Here is a 27,335-nt window from a genome sequence, read left to right as displayed (position 1 = left end):
TCTATAGACCAGGCTGGCCTCGAACTTAGAAATCCACCTGCCTCTGCCTCCCAAGTGCTGGGATTAAAGGCATGCACCACCACTGCCCGGCTCTCCCAAGCTTTTGGCTATTCTGGTAAAGGCACAGTTTTGCCTCTCACAATGGAGGTGGCATCTTTTCTGCTTCCAGCAGAATGATCTAGGCAGCAAGATCAAGGGACAAGAGCAAAGGCATGAGAGAACGGGTGCAAACAGGTACAAACAGGTGTATCATTGCCTTCCTGTTCACTGGAAAGCGTCAAGTCCCACCCCACCCCCCAACTTTGATCCTCACCAGTCAGAGATTTTAACCCTTATTTTATAAGGAAACTGATGCTTAAGGAAGCTTGAAACTTTTCCAAGTTACATAGCTGCCCATGGTAAGCTAGGGTTTAAAGTATGTCTGGGATTTTAAGTCCTATGTCTGTTGACTTTATATTTTGAGACAGGGTCTTATTATGGGGCCATGACTCACCTGACTCTCACTACATATACCAGGCCTGCCTCGAACTTGCAGCCATACCTTGTCTCTGCCTCCTGAGTCCTGATACTGCAAGCTGACTGTTAGTATGTTTGATGTTGGCTGGTGATGCAGCTTACTACTGACATGAAACAATGAAGGCTCTGGTGTTTAATCCTCAGCACCCCTGAACCGTTCCAAAAAGGTATGATGATGCAAAGGATCAGACTCACAGCCTGTACACTTTAGGTAAGTGCATTATCACTGAACTACGTCCCCACCTGACTTTATTTCTTTTCAGTGCAATAGTCAGGGTGGGTGTCTAGGTTTGCCAGAAAGCCCAGACTTGATTGGAGGAGAGCCAGTGACCAATAAGGCACTGTTGGGAAACCTCCCTCATGCGAGGAGATGAGACACTAGATGTAAGTGGGTCTTTTTCCCCAAGAAGCAGCAAGACATAAAGGTACAGACATCAGATGTTGAGCCCAGGGACTTTATTTATAGTTTTATTTGGGCTCCTGATTTGTGACATATTGTAGTGAGCTCAGTATTCTCTTCTATGGGGTAGGGATAATAACATTGTTAAAGGTCTGTTGTGATGGCCCTTCTATGGAAGGGCTGAGATGTAGAGGGAGCTAAAAAGCAGATGACACTGATGTTACTGAAAGAGTTCTGACACTGTCACCATCCCTCGCCTTCCACATTTACCGAGTAAGGACTGTATTGCATTAAGCAGAAGCTTTCTAATCCTCACCTCAACCTTCTAAGATCTTGTAACATCAGGTCTAGTCTAAAACCAGGCTTCCTTTTGTTGTTGTTGTTGTTTTGTTTTCCGAGACAGGGTTTCTCTGTGTAGCCCTGGCTGTCCCGGAACTTGCTCTGTAGACCAGGATGGCCTCGAACTCAGAAATCTGCCTGCCTCTACCTCCCAAGTGCTGGGATTAAAGGCGTGCGCTACCACTGCCAGACAAAGCCAGGCTTTCTTTGTTCCCAACCATGTCACAGTTTGCCTGGGCTTATGAGTCCCCCAGACAGTGGGTGGTATCATGGGGCAGAGGAACAAGTCCAGGAGAGGAAAGCAGCTCCCTTCCCAAGGACATTTGAAAAGGCCACGAGACCCTGAGTGAGCCTGACCTCTCTTTTTAATACACACTCTCCTAGCCAGAGGAGAGCTGAGCAAAGAAATCGGCTGCGCATCTTTAGACAAATCACACAGTAGCTGTTCTGCACCTGTTGTAGTCTCTGGGCGCCTAGTAGATTAGCTAATTGCTGATTCCCCTGTGGCTTGCACTCAAAGGTTCTAAATACTTCGAAGTCACACAAGTTAGGATGTCATGGTCAGAAATTTGACACCAGTCCAGCACAATTTTGTTCTTAAGTAGCGGATTGAAATGAAGGAGAAGACCAAATGGAATGATGCAAACGTCCCCCTGGGAATAGGAGCTGCAGCTACCTGCTTTCAGCATCCACTTCCCCCAAACCAGCGCTCATGAATCAACATCAGTTCTGCTTCTTGTATTTGCTCAGAACGCAGCAGAGCATGCAGTTTTGGCCAGGGTGCTCTGCAGGGACAAGCCCTGCTGGGCTCACTGTTCATGCTTCCTGCACTGGTAAGAGCAGTCCCTGCCTGCCTGCCTGGGGTATGGTCTTTACTTTGACAGAGCTCAGCAAGGAAAAAACTCAGCAGGCCCAGCTTGCCTGAATGCAGACCCTTTGGGATTCACCTGCAGTCATTCTTGTCCAAGCCCCAGAATTCTGAAGCCAAACTGAATACAACCTGAGCCCAGTAACAGGTGGGTTGGCACCCGATGATATGGGTGTGTTCCTATGAATTAATCATGTATGTTCCTCTGAACATGTCAAATTTGAACAAACAGGCCAAGGCTTCCACATGGTCTGCCCAGTCTAGCTATTTAAACCTGGAAGTCAAAGAGCTGGATCCCCAGCTACGCCTCCTTTCAGGCCCTACATCTCTGGACAAGATAGGTTTGGGGTCACTAAAGAAAACCTCAAGGTATTTGTTCATTGATTATTCCATTCAAACATAGATCAAATACAGAAAGGATTTCTAAAACAAGCTTTTCTCCCTGTTTCTGCTAATGTGTAATTCCAGTGTATGAGCGTATACTTGGTCCATCAGAATCTGGCTTTAGCATTAGTCAGAGATGGACTACCACTTTCCTAGACAGCTGGTGCAGGATGGCGATTTCTACAAAGGCCCTAGAAGGAGAATTGGGAGCTGCACCCAACAGCAAACGGATATGATTTTAACCCAAATAGCCTGCACGCTGCAGTCAGCAGCAACTGTGGGGGTCAGGTTTCAGCAGTGGCCCAGGCCTATAAGTTATTCAAGTAGAGAAAAGCACTCTGAAAAATTAGTCACATGATGTTTTAATAGCAGAATGGAACTGAATATGCATCGCCCTTTCCGCCCTCGATAAACATGTGAACCATCTGAAGGAAATGCAATCCCTTCCCACCCCCGTTACTATGTTATTTTTCTCCTGGCCTTTATATCACTATGGATGATAGATGTGATCATTATATGAGCCAAATTATGTGTACACATAGTCTTGGGGGTTTGCACTTTAACGAGTGTCATTTTGGAGCTGGAGAGATGACTATGCATACGATCGTGAAGAACTTATATAAAACTCTCACAGGCTTGATGGGCCACCCGTAATCCTAACCTGCAAAGGTGGAGACAAGGGATTCCTGAAGCAGGCAGGCTAGCTGGACTAGCTGGCTCCAGGTTTATGAGAGGCCCTGTCTCAATATGTGTGGAAGACAATAATGGAGGAAGACTGCAGACATTAACCTCTCGACTTCACCAGACACATGTATGTTCACTCCCCTCACACCCAAATGTATTCGACCACAAGTACACAACACACACACACACATATGGCAATAAGTAAAATAAATATTAAATGACATTTAAAAAGTTGGTAATGAAAAAATATTGGTGATGAATGTATTTTTCTCCCAACTTTTTTTTTTTTAATTTGTCTGTGCCCCTCTCTCAGAAACACTATAAACATGTTTGGTGTCACTTCAGGCCATGTTTCTAGTACCTCCTTTTCTTCTTCACTGGCATGTGAGCTCTATGAGGGCCGAGTTTTGTCAGATCTGCCATCCATGTGCCCCCTGCCCTATATATTTGTTAAGTGAACTGAGTGCTTCCTGGAAATTTTGTAGCTCATCCTTTCTCATCCCTATGATAAACTGGGACATTCAAAGTAAAGTTGAATTGGCATTATTAAACCGTATTGGTGGCTCTCTAACTTTACAATGCCAAATAACCATCTGAGGCTCTTGTTAAAATAAAGATTCTTTCTGACCTCCTTTTTTTCTAGCCTGATTCGGTAGGTCTGGGTGTGACTCTGGGGGACCTGCATGTTAAAGCAAACACTGCCGTTCTTTGTTGGTGAGGCAGTCTGGGTGCCACACTCAGAGAGATGCTGGCCTGGAGGCAATCTGGGTGCCACACTCAGGGAGATGCTGGCCTGGAGGCAATCTGGGTACCACACTCAATGGCAGAACCATATGTAGCAGATGTAATGATGGGAGGACTAAGGAATAAGAGCACCAGAAGGGATCACAGCAATAGCTTCCTCCAGTCTCTTCACCGGTCAAACTGAGGGCCCTGATGGAAGGAACTGTCTTGCCACCCAGGGAATTAACTAGGAAACATCTCCCCCTCCCCAAAAGCTTCCTGAAACCATTCTTTGCAGCCTCCATGCTGTGGCCTCTGTAAGTCTAGCATGTGCTGGCCATGTTGAGTCTTAGGGGCTATCTCATTAGCATTGAAGTGGCATTTGCTGGTGGTCTGGTTTGATGTGAGCAATAGTTCTCGTAGCTGTAGTCTGTGACTGCACTAAGTGGCACAGATTACCAGAAAACATCCTAGCGTGCTGAAAATACTTGGAATGACCAACTAATGAGGACATTAAGTATATTTCCTCATTAGTAATTATGCAGGCACCGAAGCCAAGCCCGGTATCTATATATACTTGTATTGCTAAATTAAAAGCAACTGTGGGGCAGGGAATAGCAGCACCGCGGGTAGAAACAAATCAAATGTGACATGTTTTGACTGCACTGATGTACAATGATCTGAGCTCATTTTTGAGGGAGAGAAGTTTGGCCCACAGGAGAAGTGAAGGTTCCAGAGCCAGGAATGCGTCACAGAGTTCAGGAGCGCTCATCCTGGCCTCTTAAAACATTCACTCCCTCTGTGACTTGGAACAAAACCCTTCCTTTTTCCACATTCGGGGAGAAAGGGGATCGCTCAGTTTCTACCTTTAAGGCACATATTCTGCTACACAGAGATTAAAAGGCACTGCCTGGCAGACACTGTCTTCTTTCTCTAGTGACCTGATCATTAGGGGAAACAGTTAATAGGTTTATTGGCCAAATCAATTGTTAGGCTTACATTTGACAGGGCAACTTGTCTAGCATAGATTAAACTATGAATGCATACTAAAATGTTAATAGTAATTGAGAGAGGGATCGGGCAGCTGATAATGCACAGGAAACAGTGTTTCCTTGTATTTACTTCTAAAGGAATTGATTAAAAAGGATATAGTGTTACCATTTAATATTATACCATAAACATGATGATGAGGTATAAATACATATTACTATTATTGTAGATTTCCATGTAGGTTGTCATTAATTAGCAGGGATAGTATGATGGCATGGAACCCCTGCGTGATGGTTCGCATCTCTCTCAGCCCTGCCACCAGCCTTAGAGCACAGCATCGCCCCTGCTGAGCCTTCATGTATTCCTCTGAAAACACAGGGGTTGCTTTCGATGCTCTCAAGGTCATCCGTGCTATGATTTTATAGTTACAAAATCTTAAGGGGACGGTACTAGACAAGATTAATTTCAGGCAATGACAATCTTTTAAATAGACTGACACCATACTTTCTGTGGCACAGAGATGAGGACTTACATGAAAATGTTTAAGATGGTGTCTGGCTCAAAGTAGCCATTTTGTTTTATTCATTTAGAGAAGATCCCCGCCCTTATTTATTTATTTATTTGTGTGTATGTGAAAGGGCATCCAGTGCGGTGGTACAAGGTTTGGGTCTCTCCATTTATCATGTAGGTTCTGGGGATTGAACTCAGGCCCTCACTGTTGACAGCAAAAGCATTTGCTCGCTGAGCCATCTTGCCTGTTTCATTAATTGTGTGTACTAAGTATGTGTCTGTGTATGTGCATGTGATGCCCTGACATGCACATGTGTGTATGCATGTCTGGGTGGAGATCAGAGGTCAACATCTGGTGACTTTTTTTTGTCAATTTTTTGTCCACCTTTAAATCTTTCTAATTAGTTGGAAAATATTAATTCTTTGAAAATGTCATATTGTCAATGCATTGTATTAGTCAGTGTTCTATTGTTGTGAAGAGACACCATTACTAAGGCAACTCATCAAAGGAAGCTTTTAATTGGGGGCTTGCAATGGCATGCTTCCTCCAATAAGGCCCGCTTGTTACATGAACAAGGCCACACCTTCTAATCCTTCTCAAACAGTGCCACTCCCTGGTGACTAAACATTCAAACGATATGAGTTTATCAGGGCATTCTTTTTTTTTTTTTTTTTAAATCAGGGCATTCTTATTCAAACCACCACATGCATACAAGATATTTTGATCATATTTGCCCCCAACTCCTCTCCCTAATCCACTTTACTTTTAAGAAAGGGTCTTACACTGAACCTGGAGCTCACCACTGGCTAGAACATACCCCAAGGGATCCTGGGATCCTGCACCTCACCAGCTCTGGAATTTCCAGAGTTTGCTGCTATGCCTGGGTTTTTATACGCATGTTGGGGATTTGAAGTCAGGTCCTCACGCTGACGTGGCCTGCACTAACTTAGACATCTCTTCAGCAGCTATTCTAATATTTTGATAGGTAACAAAGTCAATAGTAATGTGTGTGTGTGTGTGTGTGTGTGTGTGTGTGTGTGTGTGTGTGTTTATATTCATTCTTGCATAGTTCTGCATTTAAGGACTTACATTAAGGAACCAAAAAGTCAACCTCAGCATCTTAAACTCTTCATTAAGAGTTGGAAGAGACTCCATGTCTTGCAGACAACCTTTCCCCTCTGTGGAGAATCCTGTCGTGGGCTGTCCTTGACTAATCCTTGCTTTGTTGACCTCACTCTGAGGGCAGTAGCTGTGGACCAGACAACTTGTCCTTAAGGCAGGTTAGAAAGCATCCTCCTCCTCCCTGCCATCTTCCTTCTCTAGATTTGCCAGGGGAAACAGAAGTATTCCTCTTCTTTTTGATACAGAGAAAAGAGAGTGACCCAATTTCTACAAACCCCCTTCCTAAGTGTCTTCTTCCCTGCCTTCCTCCACCCATCTCTCACAAGTTTCCAGAGAGTGTATCTACATTCTCTTTAAATCTGGTCTTGGATTGGACTCAATCTTTGACGTGAGATCTGAAAGAACAGTGTCCATGGGACCATATGGAATTGGATTCTGGTCGCGTGCTTCCACTACCACAGCAGGTGATTTAGCACCTCCCCCTTCCATAGACACACACTTTGTTGGAACATACTGACTGTCTGTGGAATAAACTCCTGAATGAACCACTGACAAGCCAAGGCTCTCCCCTTAAAAAAAAAATCTAAATGTTGAGCTTCACATTTATTTTTGCTAACTTTCTCCGAGATGGTTTCAGCCCTTCCTGTTCCAACCTGTCGAGCTCACTCTGAATGTTGATACTGACATCCATCATATTAGCGATCCCTCCCAGCTTTCTGTCAGCTGCAAATGTGATCAGCATGCTCCTGTGTCTTCTTCCAAGTTTTTTTTTTTGATGAAAGCTCACTGTGTTTTTTTTTAAAAAAGTCTTTTTAATTTAGTTGATTCTGGTCCAATTTTTGATAATTTTTGTAAAGCTATCTAAATGCAGGAGAACCCAAGCGATGAAGTTCAACCTGATTCCAAAAACAATGCAATTAAAATAAATATGCTTTGCAAAATTGAGCTAGGCCTCAAAGGTAGCATCGTCACGACCCAGACTTTGGCATGGGCAATCTGCTATTTGGGGCAAAGCTAACAATTAAATTGGATAAATGTTTGTTGATGAGGGTGATGACTCCAGACTAACAGACTGAATGGTGCAGAGACAAGCAAACACACTGGATTGATTTTTTTCAATGTAGAGACATTTCCCAGCTGGGACAGCTCAACATACTAGGGAGACATTGCCACTGCATGAAAATGAGGCCATAGACACTGATAATTAGATAGTTTGGGGACACACCATCATGGGGGGGGGGGCAAGTTTGCTCAACTGACCATCAGAAGTAATGGCAAATGCTCTGAGATGATGACAGATTGTGTGCTATAATCTTAGCCAAGACAGTTACCATAAGCTTCATTACTGCAGATGGATTGCAGAGGAAGAGGTGGGATGCTTCAGGGAGGAGAATCTTCATGCCAAAACATCTATCGCTCCCACCCTCACTGCAACCAGAGAGTCGGTGAAGCGTGACTCCTAATCTGACCTCTGACAGTTGTTTTATGCCTGACCTTGGGCTACTCAATTCTTTCACTTATCTCTGTTTTGATTTTCTTATTGGGCCATAGGGATAATAATACCTGTATTAATGATGTTGCTACATGGTACCTGGCTGCGCAGTGCCTATACTTGGTAGCACATTTGATTAATGTCCAGAGTGAAAAAAATTGATCGAGGTAATGATATACCGGGCCCCATGCTAAAGTTTTGACAAATGCCATCTTATTTAATCTTCACAAACAATCCCAGGAAGCAGATAATATTATCAAATAACAAAGATGAAGAAATTGAGGCATTAGACACAACAGTTTCTCAAGGTCACCCAGCTAGTAAATGCTGGCATTGGGATTTTCATCTAGACTTGCCTGTTTTCAAAGCCTGAACCCTTAGTCAGTAAACTATTCTGTTGTACAATTTGAGACTTGACTTTCATCAAGAGATGCTACTTACAATCAGAATAAGAGTCCTCAACCTCTGGTGCTAAGGATCTACCATGCTACTTATAGGGAGTCTTGTGATCAGGTGTAGGGAGGGCCTAGAACGAAGGCAGGGAGGGGGCAAGAGGATCTCTGTGGGTACACCCAGCGTTTCTGTCAACACTGCAACCCAAAAGGAGGCAGCATAGCAAAGGTAAACTGTTCTTTGCCAGGCATTCATCCAGATGCTGGAAATGCCGAATGAGCCATGGGGAAGGAAATCAGATCAGCCCATGGGAGACCCCCACACAGCCTCTCTTCAATTGTGTTTCCAAGCATGCTTGTTTTCAAGTGGATATAATGCATGCCCCTTAGAGCTCATAGCTGGTTCAAGGGTGCAATGAGACAGTGTAGCACAATGTTTAACAGGAAGAATTATTCAGTAACTAGGATCATCTTTTTCTCCTTTTCCATCTGCAATAAGACTAGTTTACTAGAACTCTGCTATTCAAAATCCTATAAAAAAATGGCCTTATCGTAATGTTTGTGACTTTTCTCAAAAAAACCCTTCAATTGCCCTTCCCAGTGTCATTCAGATTTAGGGAAATTAACAGAGTTCATACTGGTGATTATTTTTTTTTAATGATGTCCTATGTGAAATTAAAATGTTGATATGTTTTGGTTGACTGAAATAACAACACTGGTAATCATTTATGTTTTCAAAAAAAAAAAATAGTTCTGTCATCCTTGTGTGACTGATGCTAGAAACCCTCCTCTGGGGTTAAATATGGTAATCATTTCCACTGCAGGGAGGAGAGAGCCAGGAACAAGAGCCAGGTGACACAGGCAGGAAACAGAAACAGCAGTGCTCCATCCCAGTCCTCCTGATGCCTCTGGCACCAAGGCTAGGGCGTGTTCCTCCCCAGGGTCTAACCCCCAAGCCCCCACCCCCCAAACAAGCAGCAAATTAATCAGTGAGGATACAACTGGCTGGACTACTTATGGATAACTTGGAGCTAACCGAGAGAGTCTAATCACAATGTGAGAAATACAATAGGTTCCAATTTCTAAAGCATCAAGAAAGAACAGAAGAGAGGCCCTATGAATTGCAGTTCACCTGTTTGTCTTTTCATTGGCACCACCGGGAATCTTGCAAGCTCGGGTGTGACAGGTGTAGCCCTGTCAGGATCACTTATTAAGCCATTTAGAGATTCAATAAGGCAAAAAGCTATTTTGGTATAGTGAATGCACTTATTGCTAAATGAAATGAGAACTATAGGAACAGTAGAAAGCTGACTAGCACAATGCCAGGCACAGTCATTTAACTAACTCTTGCTACCATGATCATGAATGGAAAATCATAATGGTTCAAAAGCATTCATAGAACTTACTCTGGAATAATCAAGATCTCTGGGTGTTGCATCTGTTAAAGCTCGGACAAGGGCATTCATCATACAGATCGGAGGAGATGGCGGGGAGGGCTGCGAGGGCTCCTGTTGTAGTGGGCTCTTTGGTTTGGAAGGCAGACGACCTCTCCTCCCTTTCAGACTGTCTGTACGCACAACTGATGAGATACAGAGGGGGGAAAAAACCACTGTTTAAAGATCACACTTGGAATAGGCATAAATCATGAAGAGGAATCCAAACACATTAGAGTTTGGCAATGATGGATGAGGACACCCCGCCCCCGCCCCCATTTCAGAGCAGTGTTAAGTTCGGAACAGCGCTCAACAGTGATGGACTGAGAGTCCACATAGTCAGGAAAGAGAAACGCTATTCCATACTCACGTTGGGTGACGAGGAGGCTCTGAAAATCTCCTTCTCAAATAGAACAACGGTTTTTTATAAAATTGATTTTTGAGAAATTAGAATAAGCAGTCCTGAGTGTGACTTTAGTGTACATACAAATACCATTCAAAAAGAAAACGATTGGAAGAAAGAAACACTAGGAAAATGCACTGCCTCAATGTAAATATTATCAGGTTTCATGGTCTGAGGGTAAGTATTAGCAAACTGGATGAAAAACGCACGCTCTTACCTTCCTTAACCATCCCGACACTGAGACACTTCTGAAATCTGCAGTACTGACATCGGTTTCGGCGTCTCTTGTCCACTGGGCAGTTTTTATTTGCCAGGCAAACATATTTTGCATTTTTCTGCACCGTTCTCTGAGAAAATATAACACAGAGATAGTCAACTAATAGTTTCTGGAAAGAGGCAAGACCTGACAAGATGTATTTTAATTACAACGTGAAAAGCGACAGTGCAATTTGTATAATTAGATAAATTTAATTTCCTAACACGCTAGCCTGCAGGAAAAACAATTTTATTAGTGTTCCTGGCTGACAGTGAAAATCATCTTGGGTTGTTCTGAAGCGAGTCTCAGGAGGCACCCAACTCTGAATGATAAAATCATATCTGAAATTACCAGGTCAACATATCGTACCTTGGAGGATTAGATTATCTCCACTTTTAATATCCCCTTGGGAACAATTTTCTACTTGTTCTACTCCCCTGATTATCACTGACCTTATTAAAATAAAATCAGAACTATCTGGGCTGTACTATGTATGGTATCACTATTATACCAGACATTGCCAGACATCTCAATAACTGGTTTTGTTACTCAATAGAGGTGAAGCCATACAGAATAAAATCTGAGTTTGTCTTGTTAAAATGTATAGGAAATAATGTTTTCATTCTAAAACATATAAGAAATCATGTTTTAACTAAAAAAAAATAAATCCATGTGATTGTACTACTTAGTTTGTTTTATCTTTAGAGGATGCATATAATAAACTGTCCATTTCTGACTTTGAAAAGCACATTCTTAAAGTTGGGTAGAAAAATCACTGTCATATCCAGGAATGAAAACCCAAAGCCAAGTAGGAATAAGAGAAGGAAAAAAATAGGAAAGCCATATATACACCTCAGGATTTCATAAATGACTATTATTTCAGACACCAAAAAGAACCACATTATTAAAGGCACACCATAAAACTTGATGCTGGAGATAAAAATAACATCACATATTTCTGAATCACATAGAATTTTGAAATAACACATGGGGCAATAATTAAACATCTCCTATGCTCCACATGTAAAATAATGCTTAAAAAGTCATAAAAAACCTTTGTGCAAATGGTTACATTTTTTCACGTAGAATGAAGTGTTCCAAAAGGACCAGAATCTACAGGATTCCACTCAGAGCAGAACACTGGAATGTATTTGGGAAGTCTGGGCTATGTTTTAAAAGAAGTTTAGATAAGCTGTGCTTGGTGATGTGTTTTGGGTTCAAAAATTCTAGTTTTACTTTCGGCTTTTATTCTCTACTCTCCTTATTTCCCAAGGATTCAGTTTTACCCTGTCATGTGTTCATTTCACCTAAGGGAATGAACGGTTATACATATGACAAGGCCAGCCTATGTCAAGTCTAAGGCACAGCTGCACAGGGCTGAGTTTTCAGCACCTCCATTCTCAGCAGTCTACACTGATAGCAGCCTTTGAATGAAGCTCTCTTTCAGAGAACATGCCCATGCTTTCTAGCATCCTTTCCTGCCATTATCCCCAAGGCACTGTGCCGATGGATGTAAGCGCCTGTGGCATTCTGCTGCAGGTGTACATTTCCCCAATAGTCCGAAGCCGGCCTCCACACTTGTGTGTGTCTGCACAGTGTAAGGACCGAGAGATCGTTACAGTTCAATCTCCGAATTCCCATCATTAACTGCACTTCATGTCACATTTTTAAAGAATTCAATTTAATGGTAGAAAGCCACTGGGTAAATCCAGTTCTAGTTCCTTTAATTAACAGATCTGTGGGGTGGTCCTAACCCTGGCCTGCCCCCACCCTTCCTTCCAATATAGATCTGTTTTCAAGGGAATGCTGAAGAAAAGGGAAGTGTTGGAGAAAGGTTGCTGTGAGTTTCTAGATGTTAACACTCCCATGGGGGTACTAAGTTCTCAATGTTTGGGGATGGCTCTGCCGTGTAGTCTTCATTCATCTCTTCCTGGAATGTCTTTCTTTTCTCCCTTCCTGCTGACTGTTTATCACCCTTCAGCATTTCCACTGAAATTTTATAAAATCCAAACCCGCTAAAGGAATGTAGTTATATGGGACCCCCCCCCCAGAGTAGCAGGGGGAGGGGGAGAAAGGAAGAAAAGGGGGAGGCTAACCCAGGCTTGGAGACCAGCTCAGAGGTAAAGCACCTGCCCGGATTCAGCCCCTAACACTGAAGGGAAAACACAAAGGCAACCTAAGCGGCTTATTTAAAAGGAAGGTGCGCCCTTAAAGCATCACAAACTTGTGTATCTGTGGGGCCTTGCACATGGCAACATATTTACCCAAGCACCCTTCCATTTACCTGGAGAATTCAGTGAGTGATGTGATAGCCATTGTCATGTGACAACCGGATGCCTGTCGGTTTGTATATCTAACCACAAATGTGTGCATGGTCATAAATACCAAGTCTTCATTCCATACCTATTGTTTTGTGACTTAAAGACTAGGGCGCGCTCTTGTATGTTGATATCTTACTTACTATGGCCTTTTCATTGTGTTTGATCTGCTGGTTGGGGAGCTAAGATCTAGAAAGAAGGCCTATGTCCAATGTTACAAATGGATAGGTGTCAAGTTAGGATTCCTATTTGAATCTTCCAGCCCCGATTCCGGCTCATAAATAAACATTCTTTCTGCTTCCCAAATCCTTGTCACCCAATCAGTATCCCCCTTCATCTATGTTATTCATGTGAGTCTGTTTGTGCCTGAAGTATCAGTTGGTTAGGGTGTAAAGAGAATGACACAGAAATATCTGGAACCATCTGAGACTCAGTGACAACGGAAAGAACAGCAAAAGAGTAAGAAGGCTGAACCCCCCCTCCCCACTGCACCCCCCCACACACATAGTGGGGCAGGGGTGGGGGGAAGACTATTGAACTCCAGAGTCAAGAGAAGCCAGCTGTCCCTTATCCCATATGCAAGCCACATCGCTCCACAAGCCTGAGTATAGGATACTTCTCCAGGGTTCAGTTTCTTTGCTAATATGGGGGAGGCCGATGATTCTCCAATTCTCCACTGTGTCTATGAGAGAATGATGGTCGTGGGCACTGTGTGTGCACAGATGCAGGGAGGTAAGCGTTCCTAGAGGACAGGGTAGATTGGCAAGGCCTGAGTTCTACCTTCTACCCTTCCATGGACTAAGCTGTCCCAAGCTGCCTCGAGCCAGCTACCTTGCCCCTCGGTTCTGCCACCACAGAGCATCTTGGGAGCACACAGATTATGAGTTGACCCCCTGTCTCCACCTCACTCTCTGAGTGTGAGTTCTGGGGCAATTGAATGACCTCTCTGAACCTCCATTTTCTCCTCTAAGAAACAACGATAATTAAGATCTAGTTTCCAAGCACACTGAATCAGAAACAGCCCGTGAATGACCAACATTCAATCTTAAGTCTCGCAGCTCTTCCTGTGAAGACCGAGACACTAACGCCCAGGCCCGCCATGCATGAGGGTGCTATTTTCTCACACTCTGGGTGGACAGAGAAGGGATGATGATGTTTGGGTGGTGTGGGAGTTTGGATCCTTTTAAAAATCTGCAGAAACCTCTGTTCAGAAACAACAACCACCACCACCACCACCACCACCACCACCTAAGGAAATGTCAGGTCAGGAGGTTGATGCAGGCCCTTCAAGTGCATGGACAGCTTATTCGGGAACTTTTGAGTTTAAAAACCCTGGGAAAGATGGGTCTGAAGTTCTAGGCCTAGGAATGCACGGTGTGTGGGATTATAGCTTTCACACGGGCAAGGGCAAGGACTCCAGCTTACACCCACTTAGATGCCTCAGCAAGGGGTCTGACTGCTGAGCGGAGCAAGTACCTGGAGGAGGCATGCTCTCTCTCACCTTGAAGAAGCCCTTGCAGCCCTCGCAGGTGCGGACTCCGTAGTGCTGGCAGGCAGCGTTGTCGCCGCACACGGCACATGTGCCTTCCCCAGATGATGAGCTCCTATTGGGTGGCGATGGGAGGCTGGGGCTCTCTCCCAGCAGGCTGGACGCGGTGGGGGAGGCTGTGAGGCCCAGCGGAGGGAAGGTCAGCGTGGCCGTCCTCTTGGCCAGCGGGAGCCCGTATGGGTGGCCCTCGAGCGCAGCAGCTTGGCTGCCTGCTGCGGCCGCGGCTCCCAGGGGCAGACTGAGTGCAGCTGCGGCCGTGGGGTCATAGCCGAGGTGGTGGCCGCCGGCTGGACTGGGCGCGGGAGGGTGTGGCGGTGAGGGCTTGAAGAAGATCGGGAAGCGCGCAGCAGCGGCCATGGGGGGTACCGCCTTCATCTGCGGGTCCAGCAGCGGTCCCGGAGCGATGCAGCCAGGCGCAGAGGGCAGCTCGTCGTCCCACAGCGCCCCCGCCTGCGGGGGGAAGCCTGGAGTGGTCGGTGTAGAAGGCGGAGACTGCTTGAAGTACATGGAGGTGCTGGGCAGTACCTCGTCCTCGGGGCCGGAGGGAGGAGGAATGGACGGCTGCTGTTGCTGGTGGTGGTGGTGATGATGGTGATGGTGATGGTGGTGGTGGTAGCCATGCTCGCGACCCTCTTCCATCTTGATCAAAGGCCGAGGCCCAGAAGGCGGCATTTGGTACAGGCAGGAGGGCTTGAGTTCGCAGCTGCTGGGGTAGCCCTCCATGAAGGTACTGAAGCTGGGCAGGGATGTAGTGGCGGTGGCCATGATCCCCGTGCTACCGAGGTCCATGGTCAGCTTGGTGTAGTCGGGGTTCATGATTTCTGTGGTGTATTCCGAGCCATAAGTCTGCGTGGCGTAAGTGGACCCCGGAGGTGAAGGGCTATACTGGGCTTGCACGCAGGGCATATCTGCAGGGACAGAGAAAAGGGCTCAGAAGCCAGTTGACACTCCATCTGCAGCTGGTTCCACTGCTCTTGAATCAGGAAACAAGAAAGTGGTATCCTCTCCCACCTGCTGGCAAAGACTGAATGCTCCTAGCTTACTTTCTTCCTGGCTGGGAAGACAGCTGAGTTCCTGACTGTCAAAGGGGCCCCAGGGGCGATAAAAATGGACTCCCTGGGGATGGCTACATCCATCTTCCCTCCCTTGCTCTGTTCATCAAATCTGGATATAGATGCTTTTCCTCATAAGCCCAGGTCATTTAAAAAATTAGTTTAAGTCCCAAGCAGCAGCAACAACAACAACCCAAAAACCATTGGAGTGGTCTCCCTAGCCATAGGGAAAGGAAGGAAATGTCTTGTTAATTAATTTGGAGAGGAGGCCATTGGTGCCCCCAAGACTTACACATGTTGATTGGTGAACCTGTGAGTTAGTGAAAAAAAAAAAAAAAGATGTCCTGTGTAGTACAAGGGAGGCAGTGACATGCTAACATTTGATGAGTGCCAGCTAAGGCTGCCCACACAAGTTGTGGCCGCTGTTCCCCACCCACTCCTCCAAACAGGATTAGCAGCCTGCACAAACTGGACCCCTACTGATGACTTCAGCCAGCTTAAGTGGCGAGGTGGGCACGTAGGCCCAGGAAATGGACTGGGGGAGTCGATGCCATCTGCAAAGAAAAAGATCATCTGTAACAGCACACCCACCAAACCTGCTCTCTCCTATATACTGTGTGTGCGGATGCATAGATGTATATAAACTTCCCAATTCTGACTAATAGGATATTCTGACATAGTAAGATTAGAACCATTTTATAACAACAGCTAACCGCTTGTCTAACAGGCACATTAATCTAAGTATTTTCTCGTGAAGGGGGTGGGGAGAAGAGAAGAGAGAAATTTCAAAACAGATGAAGTCTCTCTGCCAGTTTGCCTAGGCTGGACCCCAAAGCAACTGGTTTAGGGGTGCTTGCCATAACCACAGAGGTTGAAGTAGGTGAGAAGGCCCTGAGAGTCACTGTCTCTTGTGGATGACTTTTCTAATAATTTTCCTTTTTTATGGCTAAGTCAAAGTGGTAACATGGGGAGTTTCTGGTGGTTGGTTTTTCCGAGTCAAACCCAGGTGCTTCACTTCTTCTTGGAGGGTGGGGTGTGAAGGTGTGACTAGCAGAAAAGTGGCTGCTTCACATTTCCCTTGACATCTTTCTCTTACCCACATTTCCAAAGCTGATTGAGTCATGCGTGTATGGGATGAGATCTTGACGTGAAAAAAGGTGCTGAGGGCCTGTTGGAAGAAGCAGCATTGAGGAGTGGCCAGTTCATGCCTGCCTTCTCCAGTGAGGCCTCCTGAGCTAGCTTGGAGTTAAAGGATTAAAAGGAGCTTGGTGTCTAGTTCTTAGGATGAAATGGAAGCTGTTTAAAAGAAGGGACACACAGCCTGGCCTTTTCATTTCCCTCCCTTGCATCTCTAAGAATCCCTCGGAATCACCTGCCATTCTGTCCTCTCCCTATTGCTCTTTGTCTTTCTGAAGTCTCCAGCAGGAGAGTGACTCTATCTGTGTATCTTTGGTGCCTACCCAGGCCCACCTCTTCTACCTTTACCAAATTTGTAAAGAGGTTGTGTAAACTAAATCTGAGGCCTTTATACTTACTTCTGTTTGTAGCTCACATGGGTTTCCCTTGCCTCTGAGCCTCAATCATCCAAACTCCTGCCTCACAAATCGTTTGGGTTTTAGATCAATAAAAATGTTCCCTATCTCCCCAAGTGATCCCTTAAATGAATATATTGAGTATAAAAGGACAAAAACAAAGCCATTAAAAACAGCATATCCTGATCTCTTGGAATATATGCTTTTCTTCTTAGGAAACATACTTTTGAGAAATGCTTCGTATAATTTCTCTGCTCTGCTTGGTAGTAGCATAGGGTGTGGTATACAGCGGAGCTTCGTGCCAAGAAGCCACCTGTGCTGTGAAATGTAGGGCCAGGAGCCCTACATGCTGGTACTGGGCAGGTTGACCAGACTGCCCGCTGGTTGTTGGTTTCTCCACCCATTTCCCTTGCTCGGGAGGATAAAGGGTTTCAGACCTACCTGGAGGGTATCTTGCGCGCTGAATGGTGGGGCTGGGGGTCTCTCCAGCGGAGGCTGAGAGTGTAGGAGGCGGGGACGTCGGGATAGGCGAAGCAGCAGCCGCTGTGCTGGCCCGCTCTGCTGAGGGTCCAGGCTCAGCGCCCGGGCTTGTCGGGCTGCGCTCTCCCGCAGTGGGCTCTGCAGGCACCGAGAAAGGGAACAGAGATTGCGGTAAGATTAAGCTGGGTCCTCTTTCCCAGGACTGGGTGAATGGGGTGGGGGTGGGGGACCTGTAGAAACACTAGATAATTACAAAGAATTGTCATAAGGTTAAGTGAAAGTGCTTAGGGCTCACGGAGCTACTGGGCAAGAAGCATCACACCGTCGTAGGAAGCTAAGGGAAGGTTGCTGGCACCCAGTAAGCTCACAGCCCTTTCTTTTGTGGTACACGATCTGATGCTAAAATCCCCCCCATGGTCGTCGCCAAGAAATTGATCTTTTCTACACCCACTGTTGGTTCCCAGCTTGCGAAGTCAGGAAGACCGAAGGGGGGCACTTGAGGAACGAATAGAAGTCCGAATAAGGGGGTGGTGGTGGCGTCAGGGAGTATACTGAAGAAAATAGCCATTTTTCAACTCCGACGGCCTCCACTCCTCAAACACAAATTTTACACGCCGCATAGGAAATGCACAAGGTCCGGAACGAATGCATGAATGCCCGGAGGAATTAAGAAAGTCTGCGCTTTTCATTCTAAATGCTAATGGATCTTCCCTTCTATTAGTCGAGAGTTTCGAGGGCCAGGGGTCAAGCAAACAAAAGGGCACAGAGGAAAGGCCTGTGCTGGGAGCCGTGCGCTCCGCAGACAGCTTTGGCTGCTGCTACGACGGACCGAGGGAGGTCCCCTGCACTCAGCGGGCGGTGTCCCCGAGGGTGGGCGGCTTCAAGGCTCAGGGCCACCCGGTGGCTCAGAGGGGGTACATTCCGGAGGGCGCTCAGAGCGGCTCCCAGGCGAAAGTCCCGGTGCACAGCCTAGTGAAACTTTGTGGTTGGAAGCTCAGCTTGACTGGCAGGGAGGAGAGCTCCAGCTGCCCCTAACTTCGGCTTATAGCGCCCCCCTTTGTTCGGGGTGGGCACACCTCAAAGGTTAGGAACCTGCCCCCTCCCCCTTGGAGGGGAACCCAACCCCCAAACTAACCAAAAGATCTCTGGTGAACGCTGGAGCCAAGGGGTAAGTTTCATCTCCTGCCACTCCGGCGCCCAGAGTTTGCTTGTAGAGAGAAAGAGACCCGGGTTTCCCAGGTCTAGGAAATTCTCGATGGCCAGGAAATGGGGGATTCCCTTGCCATCCCCAACCAAGGTACCCCGACGGAAACCTTGCGCTCGCTGAAGCGTTGGCACGAGTGGATCTTTCCACAGCTGTAGCATGTGCTTCTCATCCTCCTCCTCTCGCATCTTCAAAGGGGGGGGGGGTTCCTCCAGCAACCCCACCCCCTATTCTACTGGGTTTCCTATGCCCACTCTCTCTGGGAGCCTTTCAAGAGTAGTTTTTCTCTAAGGGGCAGCCTCTGAACTCGGTTGGGCGGGGGTCGCGCCTCCCCAGGGAAGGGGTTCCTCTCAGAGGCCGGCACACCGCCCATCGTCCAGCCCAGCCCAGCACCCCATCGGCCGCCCCCCACCCCCATTGGCCGGTTACCTAGGTAAAGCCTCTGCGCCTGGAAACACGTTCTGTCGCTCCGGCTCGTGGCCGCTGGGGCCCGGAGCACAGAGCCTCGGGGTTGTAAATTAGGAAGAAATAACTACCTCTGTCAAAGCCCCTTTCTTTCTCCGGGGCAGACGAAGGGAACACCCCCGTGTTCCTCTCCCCGTGGTGAAGTGTGTGGAGGAAACCGTGAAACACACCATTGTGACCTGGGCTCCTCCGCGGAGTTTCCAATCGGGGAGCGGGGGCGGAGGTTGGGCGGGGGCAAGAGAGGTGGAGGAGAGACCGGCAGAAAGGGAAAGACAGAGATTCTCAGAAAGACCGAGGGAGCTTAGGCAAACCCCGGGGGGGGGGAGAGAATTTCTGTGAGCGAGTGCTGGGTCCGGGATTTGGGGGTGGGTGGGGGGTGCCTGTGGAGGGAGGGAGTGGTGCCACCCCCACCCCCGGCAGTCTTTGGCGTTATGTGTATCTTGCTGGGTTAAAACAACTCCAATAAAGTAATTTCATTCATTGTGTTCAGTATGCGCGTTGGGCAGCTTTTCTTTCTCCAACTTGGTTCTATAAGAAACATTTCCCGATTGTTGGCAAAGGAGCTCCAGAATTGGAACAGCGGAGGAATGGCCGAACCGAACCCTGTAACCTCTCTCCCAGCCCTCCCAGGCCCTAGGATAAGCAGCTCCAGAGCACTATTGACCACAGTCCCCGCGGCTCTTCCCTCGGGAGAAGCCGGGCACATAAACAAAAGGCCAGCTCCAAGAACGTTCTTGGAAATCAAGGGACCAATGCTCATGAGCTCCCGCATGACTGCCGGAAGCCTCCAACAGGTTCGAGAGGTGCCTTTGAAAGCCAGTCTCCGCCGGCTGCGCTCCGCTGCTCGGCTCCCCTTTTCACCATCGAGAACTTTCCTTTCTACTAAGAAGAAAACACTCGGAGCAACTTCTCCGAAAGCTCATTGAAAAGTAACACAAGCCTTTCCCACACCAGCCAAGGCCTGGAGAAGAGGGACCTGGTCCCCACGCGTGTCGGGGCGCGAGAGTCGGCAATTACACCCGATTACCTCCATGGGGAAAAGTGTAAACCAGCAAGTCGGCGACGCCAGGCAGACGTGCCTAGTGGAGCCCGGGGCTCATTTCAATACAATAAGCCGCATTCCTACAATTACACCCTCTTTGCTGAGCTCCTCCAGAGCCTCTGCAAACTCCGGCCGCTGCTGCCCAGGCACTGGCCCTCCTAAGCTTTCTCCCAGACAACCAGCTCCGTTTCACCATTAGACACATTAACTCGGACCCACCAGAGTCCCTATTTCCAATTCCACTTAAAAGGCAGGAAAATTACTGCCGTTCATCACCGGGGCTCCAACTCTGCCTCAGCGGCAGCCGCTGCCGCCGCCGCCGCCGCCGCCGAGAGCATCATTACCATGACAACTAGAGCCGAAATACCCTGAATTACGACGCTGGAGCAGCTACAGCACAAATCCAGGTCCTCCTCTTTGTTAGAGGCTTTTAGCCTCTTTGGGTGGGGAGAGGAATCTCACAAGCTTCAGAGTCCCTGAGGGCCAGCTACAAGGGAAAAGTTTCAGCTTGGAACCCACCGGTAGCTGGGCGAGAAAACCTGAAAGGGGAGGCGGCGGGAGGGGGCCACCCCATATTAAAAGTTGTCAATTTCAGGAGCGACACTTCCCAGCGCGCCAACTTTTAAGCAAGTCCCCACATTAACTGGGCATATCGTACGTACTTGGGTGCTGTGGCGGTTCCGTCTTTAGAGCGAGTTTCTAGAGAGCGACCCCGAAATCTGGATTGGGGGAGAGTCACAGCTGCTGTCCCGGAAGGGCTGCGGTGCACAAACCCAGCGGCTCCCAGAGGCGGTGAGCGGCTGGCGGGGGATGCTGCGATCCCAACTCATGGGAGAGCGCCGCCGAGAGGTTCCGCAGGCATCCAGTCTCCGGCTGCGACCAGGGGGTAGGATGTCGCCACGTTTCCCACCTCCACGGACACTGCGGGCTCTGTCAGCGTTGCAAAGTGAGCCCTGGAGGGGCGTCCGGCTGCGGCGCGGCGCGGCGCGACACTGGCGAGGGAGCCGGGTGAGAGGGGTGTGAGCGCGCGGGAGAGAGTGGAGTGTGTGTGCGGAGCGTGTGAGCGCGCGTGTGTCTGTCTGTGTGTGCAAGTGAAGGAGCGGGTGTGAGCGTGTCTGTGTATGGGGAGCGGAGGAGGAGCAGGCGCTGGAGGGGTGGGGGGCGGGAGGCAGGAGACTCGGCTCTCCCGGCTGCGCGTTCGCTCGCTCTCTCGGCACGTCATTTATGCCACAGGAGCCCTAGCAGCCTCTCCATAGAGTGCCTGGAATGCGAGACGTCAATGTGACGACATGGGACGCTACGTCACCCTCCTCCTCCCTCCCCTGGCCCAGCCGGTTCCGCGTGTGCGAGGGTGTGTGTGTGTGTGTGTGTGTGTGTGTGTGTGTGTGTGCGCGCGCGCGTGCGCGCGTCCTCCGGCCATTCTCACGGCCGCACAATGGAAACCACGGGGAGCTGCGGACCCCAGCCCTGAGGCTTCTCAGATTCGCGCGGCCAACCCCTCTGCACGGGAGCCGCTTGCCAGGGCGCCGGTCTACCAGAGGGTGCCGCAGCCCGCCCGCGGGTCAGGCGGGACCGCCCAGCTGTCAGGCTCCGGGTGGAGCAGAGTTGGAGGAGTGCTGCTGGCTCGCCTCCGAGGCTGCCCCGAGGCATCTAGCCAGGTCCAGGGGGTAAGAGAGAGGACAGCTCTTCCGAAAGGGAAGGCTACGCCAGCCAGCTTCTCCGAGTGACCTGGCAGTCGCAGCTGAAGGAGTCTGGCACCAGGCCGAAGACTCCCAGAGGTGCAGCTGTGCTTCCCTCATGCAATGGTTCTAAGGCTGTTTACGTCCCTCTGGCCCTCTGCGCCTAGGCTAATTTGCCTCTTCCTCCTGTCATGCTGTTAGTGTTTCACCCTAGGATGCAGACAGTTCCAGGGACAAGATTTTATTTCTTTTTACTTATGGTGTGAGGTTCTTGACTGGACGCTTTATAATCCAAAGAAGTGCACATCCAGCCACGCGCGCGCTGCACGAGAAACTATATATAAAACAAACACACCACACGTGTTGAACAGCTGAGTGAGTCTGACTGTTCCTCTACTCCCCAGCACCGGGTCAGACATGGAACTCAACTCGCATTTGAGGGTTGTAGATGCCTCCCCTTCCACCTCTCAAATGAAATATTCAAAATCAGTCAACAGGATTCATTAGGTTGTCTCTAGGGGATCTTAACTATGGTCTCCTGGGGCGGGGGGCGGGGGGGGGGAGGTACATTTGTCTTCCAAGTATGTAGAAAGTCTGGGCGACTGTATAAGGGACAGCGATTTTTTCCTGGAAAAAAATTTAGGGTGTCACTTTCTTGCTGAGAACAAAACAAAACAAATAACAAAAACAAAACAAAACAAAACAAAACATGTTTGAGTTAAGAACTCTTAGTTCCAAAGGTTGCTGCTAACTGAAAGTAACCTCTTTCAGAAAAAAAAATTTTTTTTTACGAAGACGTTAGAATGAAACAACACAGACAGACGCGGTCTCCAGTGGTCTGCTAGAATCTCAAGTGGCATTTTCTTTTGATCTGCCCCAACAATTGAGCGTGTGGGTGGCAAAGTTGGGGGAATAGGATCCCCTAGTCATAGCACATGCTTCAGAATCTAAGAAGGTTCGAACTAGGACCAGAAACTCGAAAAACAAAACAACACATGCATAGTGTGTCTCTCTGTCTACGCCTCCACTTTCACTTTAGCCGGCTGGTGTGCTTAAGACCGTGAGCGGACGCTCCGAAAGTTGTCCCAGTCCAGAGGAACCGAGCCCCCTGGCTGCGGGTGCGTTCCCATCCTAGCCCAGAAGGAAGGAGGGCGCTCCTACATTGAATCCATTCAAAGGCTGGGGGTTGGGGGAGCAGGACCTGGAGCCGCGCGGCGCTGACGCACGCGAGGCGCGTGATTGACGCAGGCGATGTTTCTAAATTGGGCGGTTGGCCGGGCCCAGGCGGCGGCGCGCGCGGCAGATAGCGGAGTAGATTCCCCTCGGTCACCCCCTCCCGTCTCCATTCAGCGCGGCGCGGCGTGGGGCGGGGCGGGGTGGGACGCGCGCGTCCGCGCCGGGATCCGGCGAACCAAATATAGACGGGTCCCAGCTATTTTTAGTGGGACGTCGGGCGCGCGCACGCGCGCGCCGCGCTAAGGGGCGCCCCGACTCTGCCCGGAGAGCGGACTGCCGAGTCGCCATCTTGTACTCGGTTCGACCCTGTCTGATGCCCGGCAACGTGGGGCCGAGGGTAGGGGGCTGGAAGGGAGGCGCGGGCGCGAGCGAGGCGCGCTGCCTGGGGTGCGCGCGCCCCGAAGGCCGAGCGCGATCCTCCCCATCTGCTCGCCCGGGCATTGCAAGCCTCTGGGCCAGGTCCCGCCACCGAGCCTGCCCGACCAGCCCCGACTCGCGAGGGGGCGGAGCTGCCTGCGGCCACCACTTCCTGAGAGCCGGGGATACCCATCCCGGACGTCACGGAGGAGTCGAGGCGGCGGTGGCGGCCCGGGGCTCAGCCTGCACTTGCATCATGGGTGCAGCAGCAGCTGCCCCGATCCTTTGTGCCTTTTTCCCCCTATTGAGTAACTGCTTTGTTAACTGAAAATACCATGACGGACCAGTGTGATCACCAGTTCCAGACCTCAAAGAAAGTGAAGCTGTCAGGCAAGAAGAGGGAGACTCCCCCAGCCGGCTGCGATGGTATCTGGTGGGTGGGTGTGTAGAGAAGCACTTGACAGTTTTCCACGTATTACTTCTTGCCTAACTCTTCACCCTTAAGAAGGTTTAAAAATAATTTTATTTCCATGCTGTAAAAATTTCATCTGTGTTCTGCACCCCACCCATTCTCCTTCACTTTAAAATCTCATGCAGAACTGGAATCACTCAATTCAGGAACCCTAAAATTAGGTACAATTTTTAGGAGACATGACATCTTTCCATGGAATTATAGAATGCGTTCCATTTTCTAATTTAATATGTGAAAGGTCCTTGCTCACTCGGTTTATTATAAAGTCACTAACTTTGTTCATGTGAATTGGAGGGTTCCGGTGTCCTGAGTTGAGACAGAAGTAATTTACCGGATCTATGATAATGCCACTTATGTGTGTGGTGGTAACAAAACCCCCGGTATCATGGACACTCCTGGATTGAAGGAGGATCTTCTCCGGCTCTTAGCACTTAGGACTCTATATAAACGGTGCTTTTTATTTCTGGGTAGTAGTATTGGGGGGGAAACACTTATCCTAGTTTACCTTAAAAAATAAATTTCACCCTTAGCTAGCTGGGAATCTCCAGGAGCAGATTTGATCTTTGAGTGGGTGTGCGTTTGGGGACCGATCCTGGCTATTTTTACATTACTTTCTTCTTGTGCTTTATTTTATATCCTTCCAGTCCTGAGGGTCACTCAGGTCACCTGCCCTAGTTCCTTAATGCTCAGTCAGGGTGAGCTAGTCTACTGTTCCTAGCTGGGGCTGCCTAGGGTGGAGAGCTGGATTCACTGTGGGAGAGTTTGCAGTGGTTATTGATAACTGACAAGTTTCTGAAACTCAGAAGAAAAGTCATGAAAGCAGAGCCAGGTCTGGGCACCCTCCTCTGCTCCATCCAAGGTCCCTAATGAAGGCAGCTCTTTCCATGAGCCAGACAGACTTTTTAAAGTATATGTTCATAGCTATTCTTTTCTGCACTTTAAAGGCCAGACTTACTACAAATAGAAAACAATATTCTGTGAGGCCTATGCAATGATTTAATTTTATTTTTAGAAATCTATATTACTTTTTTGATTACAATATTCTTAAGTGAAATTCAGTACTGGATACAACTATATCTCCTGTTTTCAGATACCAAATAGAATAAGTGCCTTAATCGGTGGCATAATGAAGACATCCCAGGTTTGGTCCTTTCTCTAGAAAAAAAAAAAGGACTTTCATGTATGTTCTTGCTTGTAATGTTAAGAAAGTAATTTCTGCTTTTTCAACAGCAGTCTGTTAGAAACTATCTATACAGTAATTATTATAGGTTTGTAAGATAACTTTCATTTATTTTATTTTGATGTGGATTTGTAATGCTAATTTGCATGAAAAAAGAAAGATATATTTCTCTCAAAAAATAAAATAAGAGATTTGAGGAAATTTTGTATGTTCAATATAAAACAATTATTTTTAACAAAAGTAGGATTAAAAACAACTGTCTAAAAAGAATGCCATGTAATCTTGTTGATTTTACTAGTGTGTAAAGAATGGTTACTATTAAAAGTAAGGAAGGGTGAAAAAGAAATATAATCCAAGAGCCGGTGAGATGGCTCAGTGGGTAAGAACACTTGGTATGCAAGCATGAGGAGCAGGGTTTGAATCCCCAGCATCTATGTTAAAAGCCATGCATGGCTCTGTGTCTAACTCAGCTTTGGGAGACAGGAGACATAGAGATCCTGGGAGATTGTTAGCTAGCCTCTCTGGCCAAACCAGCTTGAAACTCTGCTTCTATGAGACCCTGTGTCAGGAGAATAAGGTGGAGGGCTACAGAGGGAGTTGTATGCCCATTTCTGATTTCCACATGTATGTGCACCCGCACATGTTCATGCACCATATACACACCTACATGCATTGCACACACACACACACACACACACACACACACACACACAGAGAGAGAGAGAGAGAGAGAGAGAGAGAGAGAGAGAGAGAGATTGCAAGGAAAAGTTGTCATCTAATGAAAATAAGTTTTGAATTTTAAGTCTGTATTTTCTAAAACGAGGGCAGAGGTTCTATACAAAACACATGCATGCACACACACAAGCATGTATATATAAAATTTACTGACTTCAGCTGATACACACACACCTTCAGTTGTACCTGGCCCCAGAATCAAGGACCATTGTAAACTTTCAAATCAGTTTATCTTTGTCAGATTAGTCTTCCTAAAATACACCTTTTGTTTTGTTACCTATGGCCTCAAAAGGCTTCAGCAGCTGGATTTTGTCTCCCCAAAGACAAAGGTCTGTTATTTCCAGACTCTTTCTGTCTATCTGAACTGCTATCCCCCCCCTCCCTCCCTCCCTTCTTCCCTCCCTCCCTCCCTCCTTCCTGGATAGCCTTCTCCTTCCCCACTTGTTAGAGTCTAAGATGAGCTTATGAAGAACCAGCTTGCGCCTTTTGTCTTTCATTGTGTTCTCCTTTTGCTCTCTAACTCGCTTTTGTCCATAGCTTACAATCCCGCCAAGCCACAGGCATCAGACCCCTGCCTCACATCCCTGAGAATTCTGTGGGACCCAAGAGTGTTCACAGATCATAAGTAGCCCTAAAATGTGCCCTATCTAACTTGGATGCAGACAGATGGCTGCCAGAGTAATTTGTATGGCAGGTATACGGGTAGGGCACTTTTGGCGTGGATGGATAAAGTTGAGGTCACACTAGCGCTGTTTGCTTTACCTGAACTTTTCATATTCCTGACTGAACAGAGCTCGTCAAGGTGCCCGCCAGAAGCACAGGCAGCTGCGTGGTGACACAAGGAAGTGACAGTTTGGCTTGTTGCGTAGGAAGCTTTGCTGTGATCTTTTCTTTTCTTTTCTGGCAGACTTTTGGTTTGACTCTGCCTCTGTTCTGAGTTCCTTCCTCCCTGTTTGGTTTCTCTTAGGCCACTTTCAACTCTGAACTGTGGATGCTTTAGGCTCCCAAGTGTTACTGTCTTTCTGGGGAAAACTACTTGAATACTTAGAAAACTGGGAACTATGACATCTATGTTCAGTCAGTTGGATGCAGAACATTCTTGAATTTCTTATCGTTTCAAACGTTGAAATAGACTCGTATGCCACTCTGTTATGTGGGGAGACGAAGTGGGCAAAGATTTGGGGATTATGACTTGTTACAAGCTCATGCAACTCAAACTGGCAAATCTTACTTTAACAAAGAAAAAAGCTAGACAAACAACGCAGGGAAGAGTTCTGGTTTTTATAGAACATTTTGTAAAATGTAAAAACCTGAGATGGAAAGACTGTTTTGTGGCATAAGGGCTAATAAATAATATTCTACAGTGTCATCAATGGCTTCCTATCCACCTGCCATGCTCATGGCCAGGAGAGGCTTGTAATCTCCCTTAAAAGATTACTTGATTCTTAGTCCTGTTCTTCCTTGTCCCTGGTAGGTGGAAGGCTGCAGTCATTTAGGAGGGAAGGTTTACTGCTCATGTGT

The 27,335-nt window shown here is 47.7% G+C and overlaps 1 protein-coding gene across 6 annotated transcripts in view; it reads right to left on the bottom strand.

The window, feature by feature from the left end:
• Positions 1-21,456, bottom strand: part of Nr4a3 (nuclear receptor subfamily 4, group A, member 3) — a 41,370-nt gene extending 19,914 nt beyond the window's left edge. Inside the window, exons 1-6 of one of the 6 annotated variants that reach the window (XM_006537656.4) lie at positions 20,818-21,456; positions 17,406-17,582; positions 16,529-16,600; positions 14,333-15,288; positions 10,475-10,604; positions 9,828-10,000 (exon numbers count right to left, since the gene is read on the bottom strand). In XM_006537656.4, the coding sequence (XP_006537719.1) occupies positions 9,828-10,000; positions 10,475-10,604; positions 14,333-15,286 (1,257 nt within the window). In that variant the 5' untranslated portion in view covers positions 15,287-15,288; positions 16,529-16,600; positions 17,406-17,582; positions 20,818-21,456. The other 5 variants (XM_006537657.4, XM_006537658.1, NM_015743.3 and 2 more) reach the window with 5 other exon arrangements.
• Between the last annotated feature and the right edge of the window lie 5,879 nt (positions 21,457-27,335).

The sequence above is a fragment of the Mus musculus genome, chromosome 4 (assembly GCF_000001635.26).
Source record: "Mus musculus strain C57BL/6J chromosome 4, GRCm38.p6 C57BL/6J".
In the NCBI taxonomy this organism is placed as follows: domain Eukaryota; kingdom Metazoa; phylum Chordata; class Mammalia; order Rodentia; family Muridae; genus Mus; species Mus musculus.
Note: the sequence above shows the minus strand (reverse complement) of the source record. Positions and strands in the feature narration are given on the sequence as shown.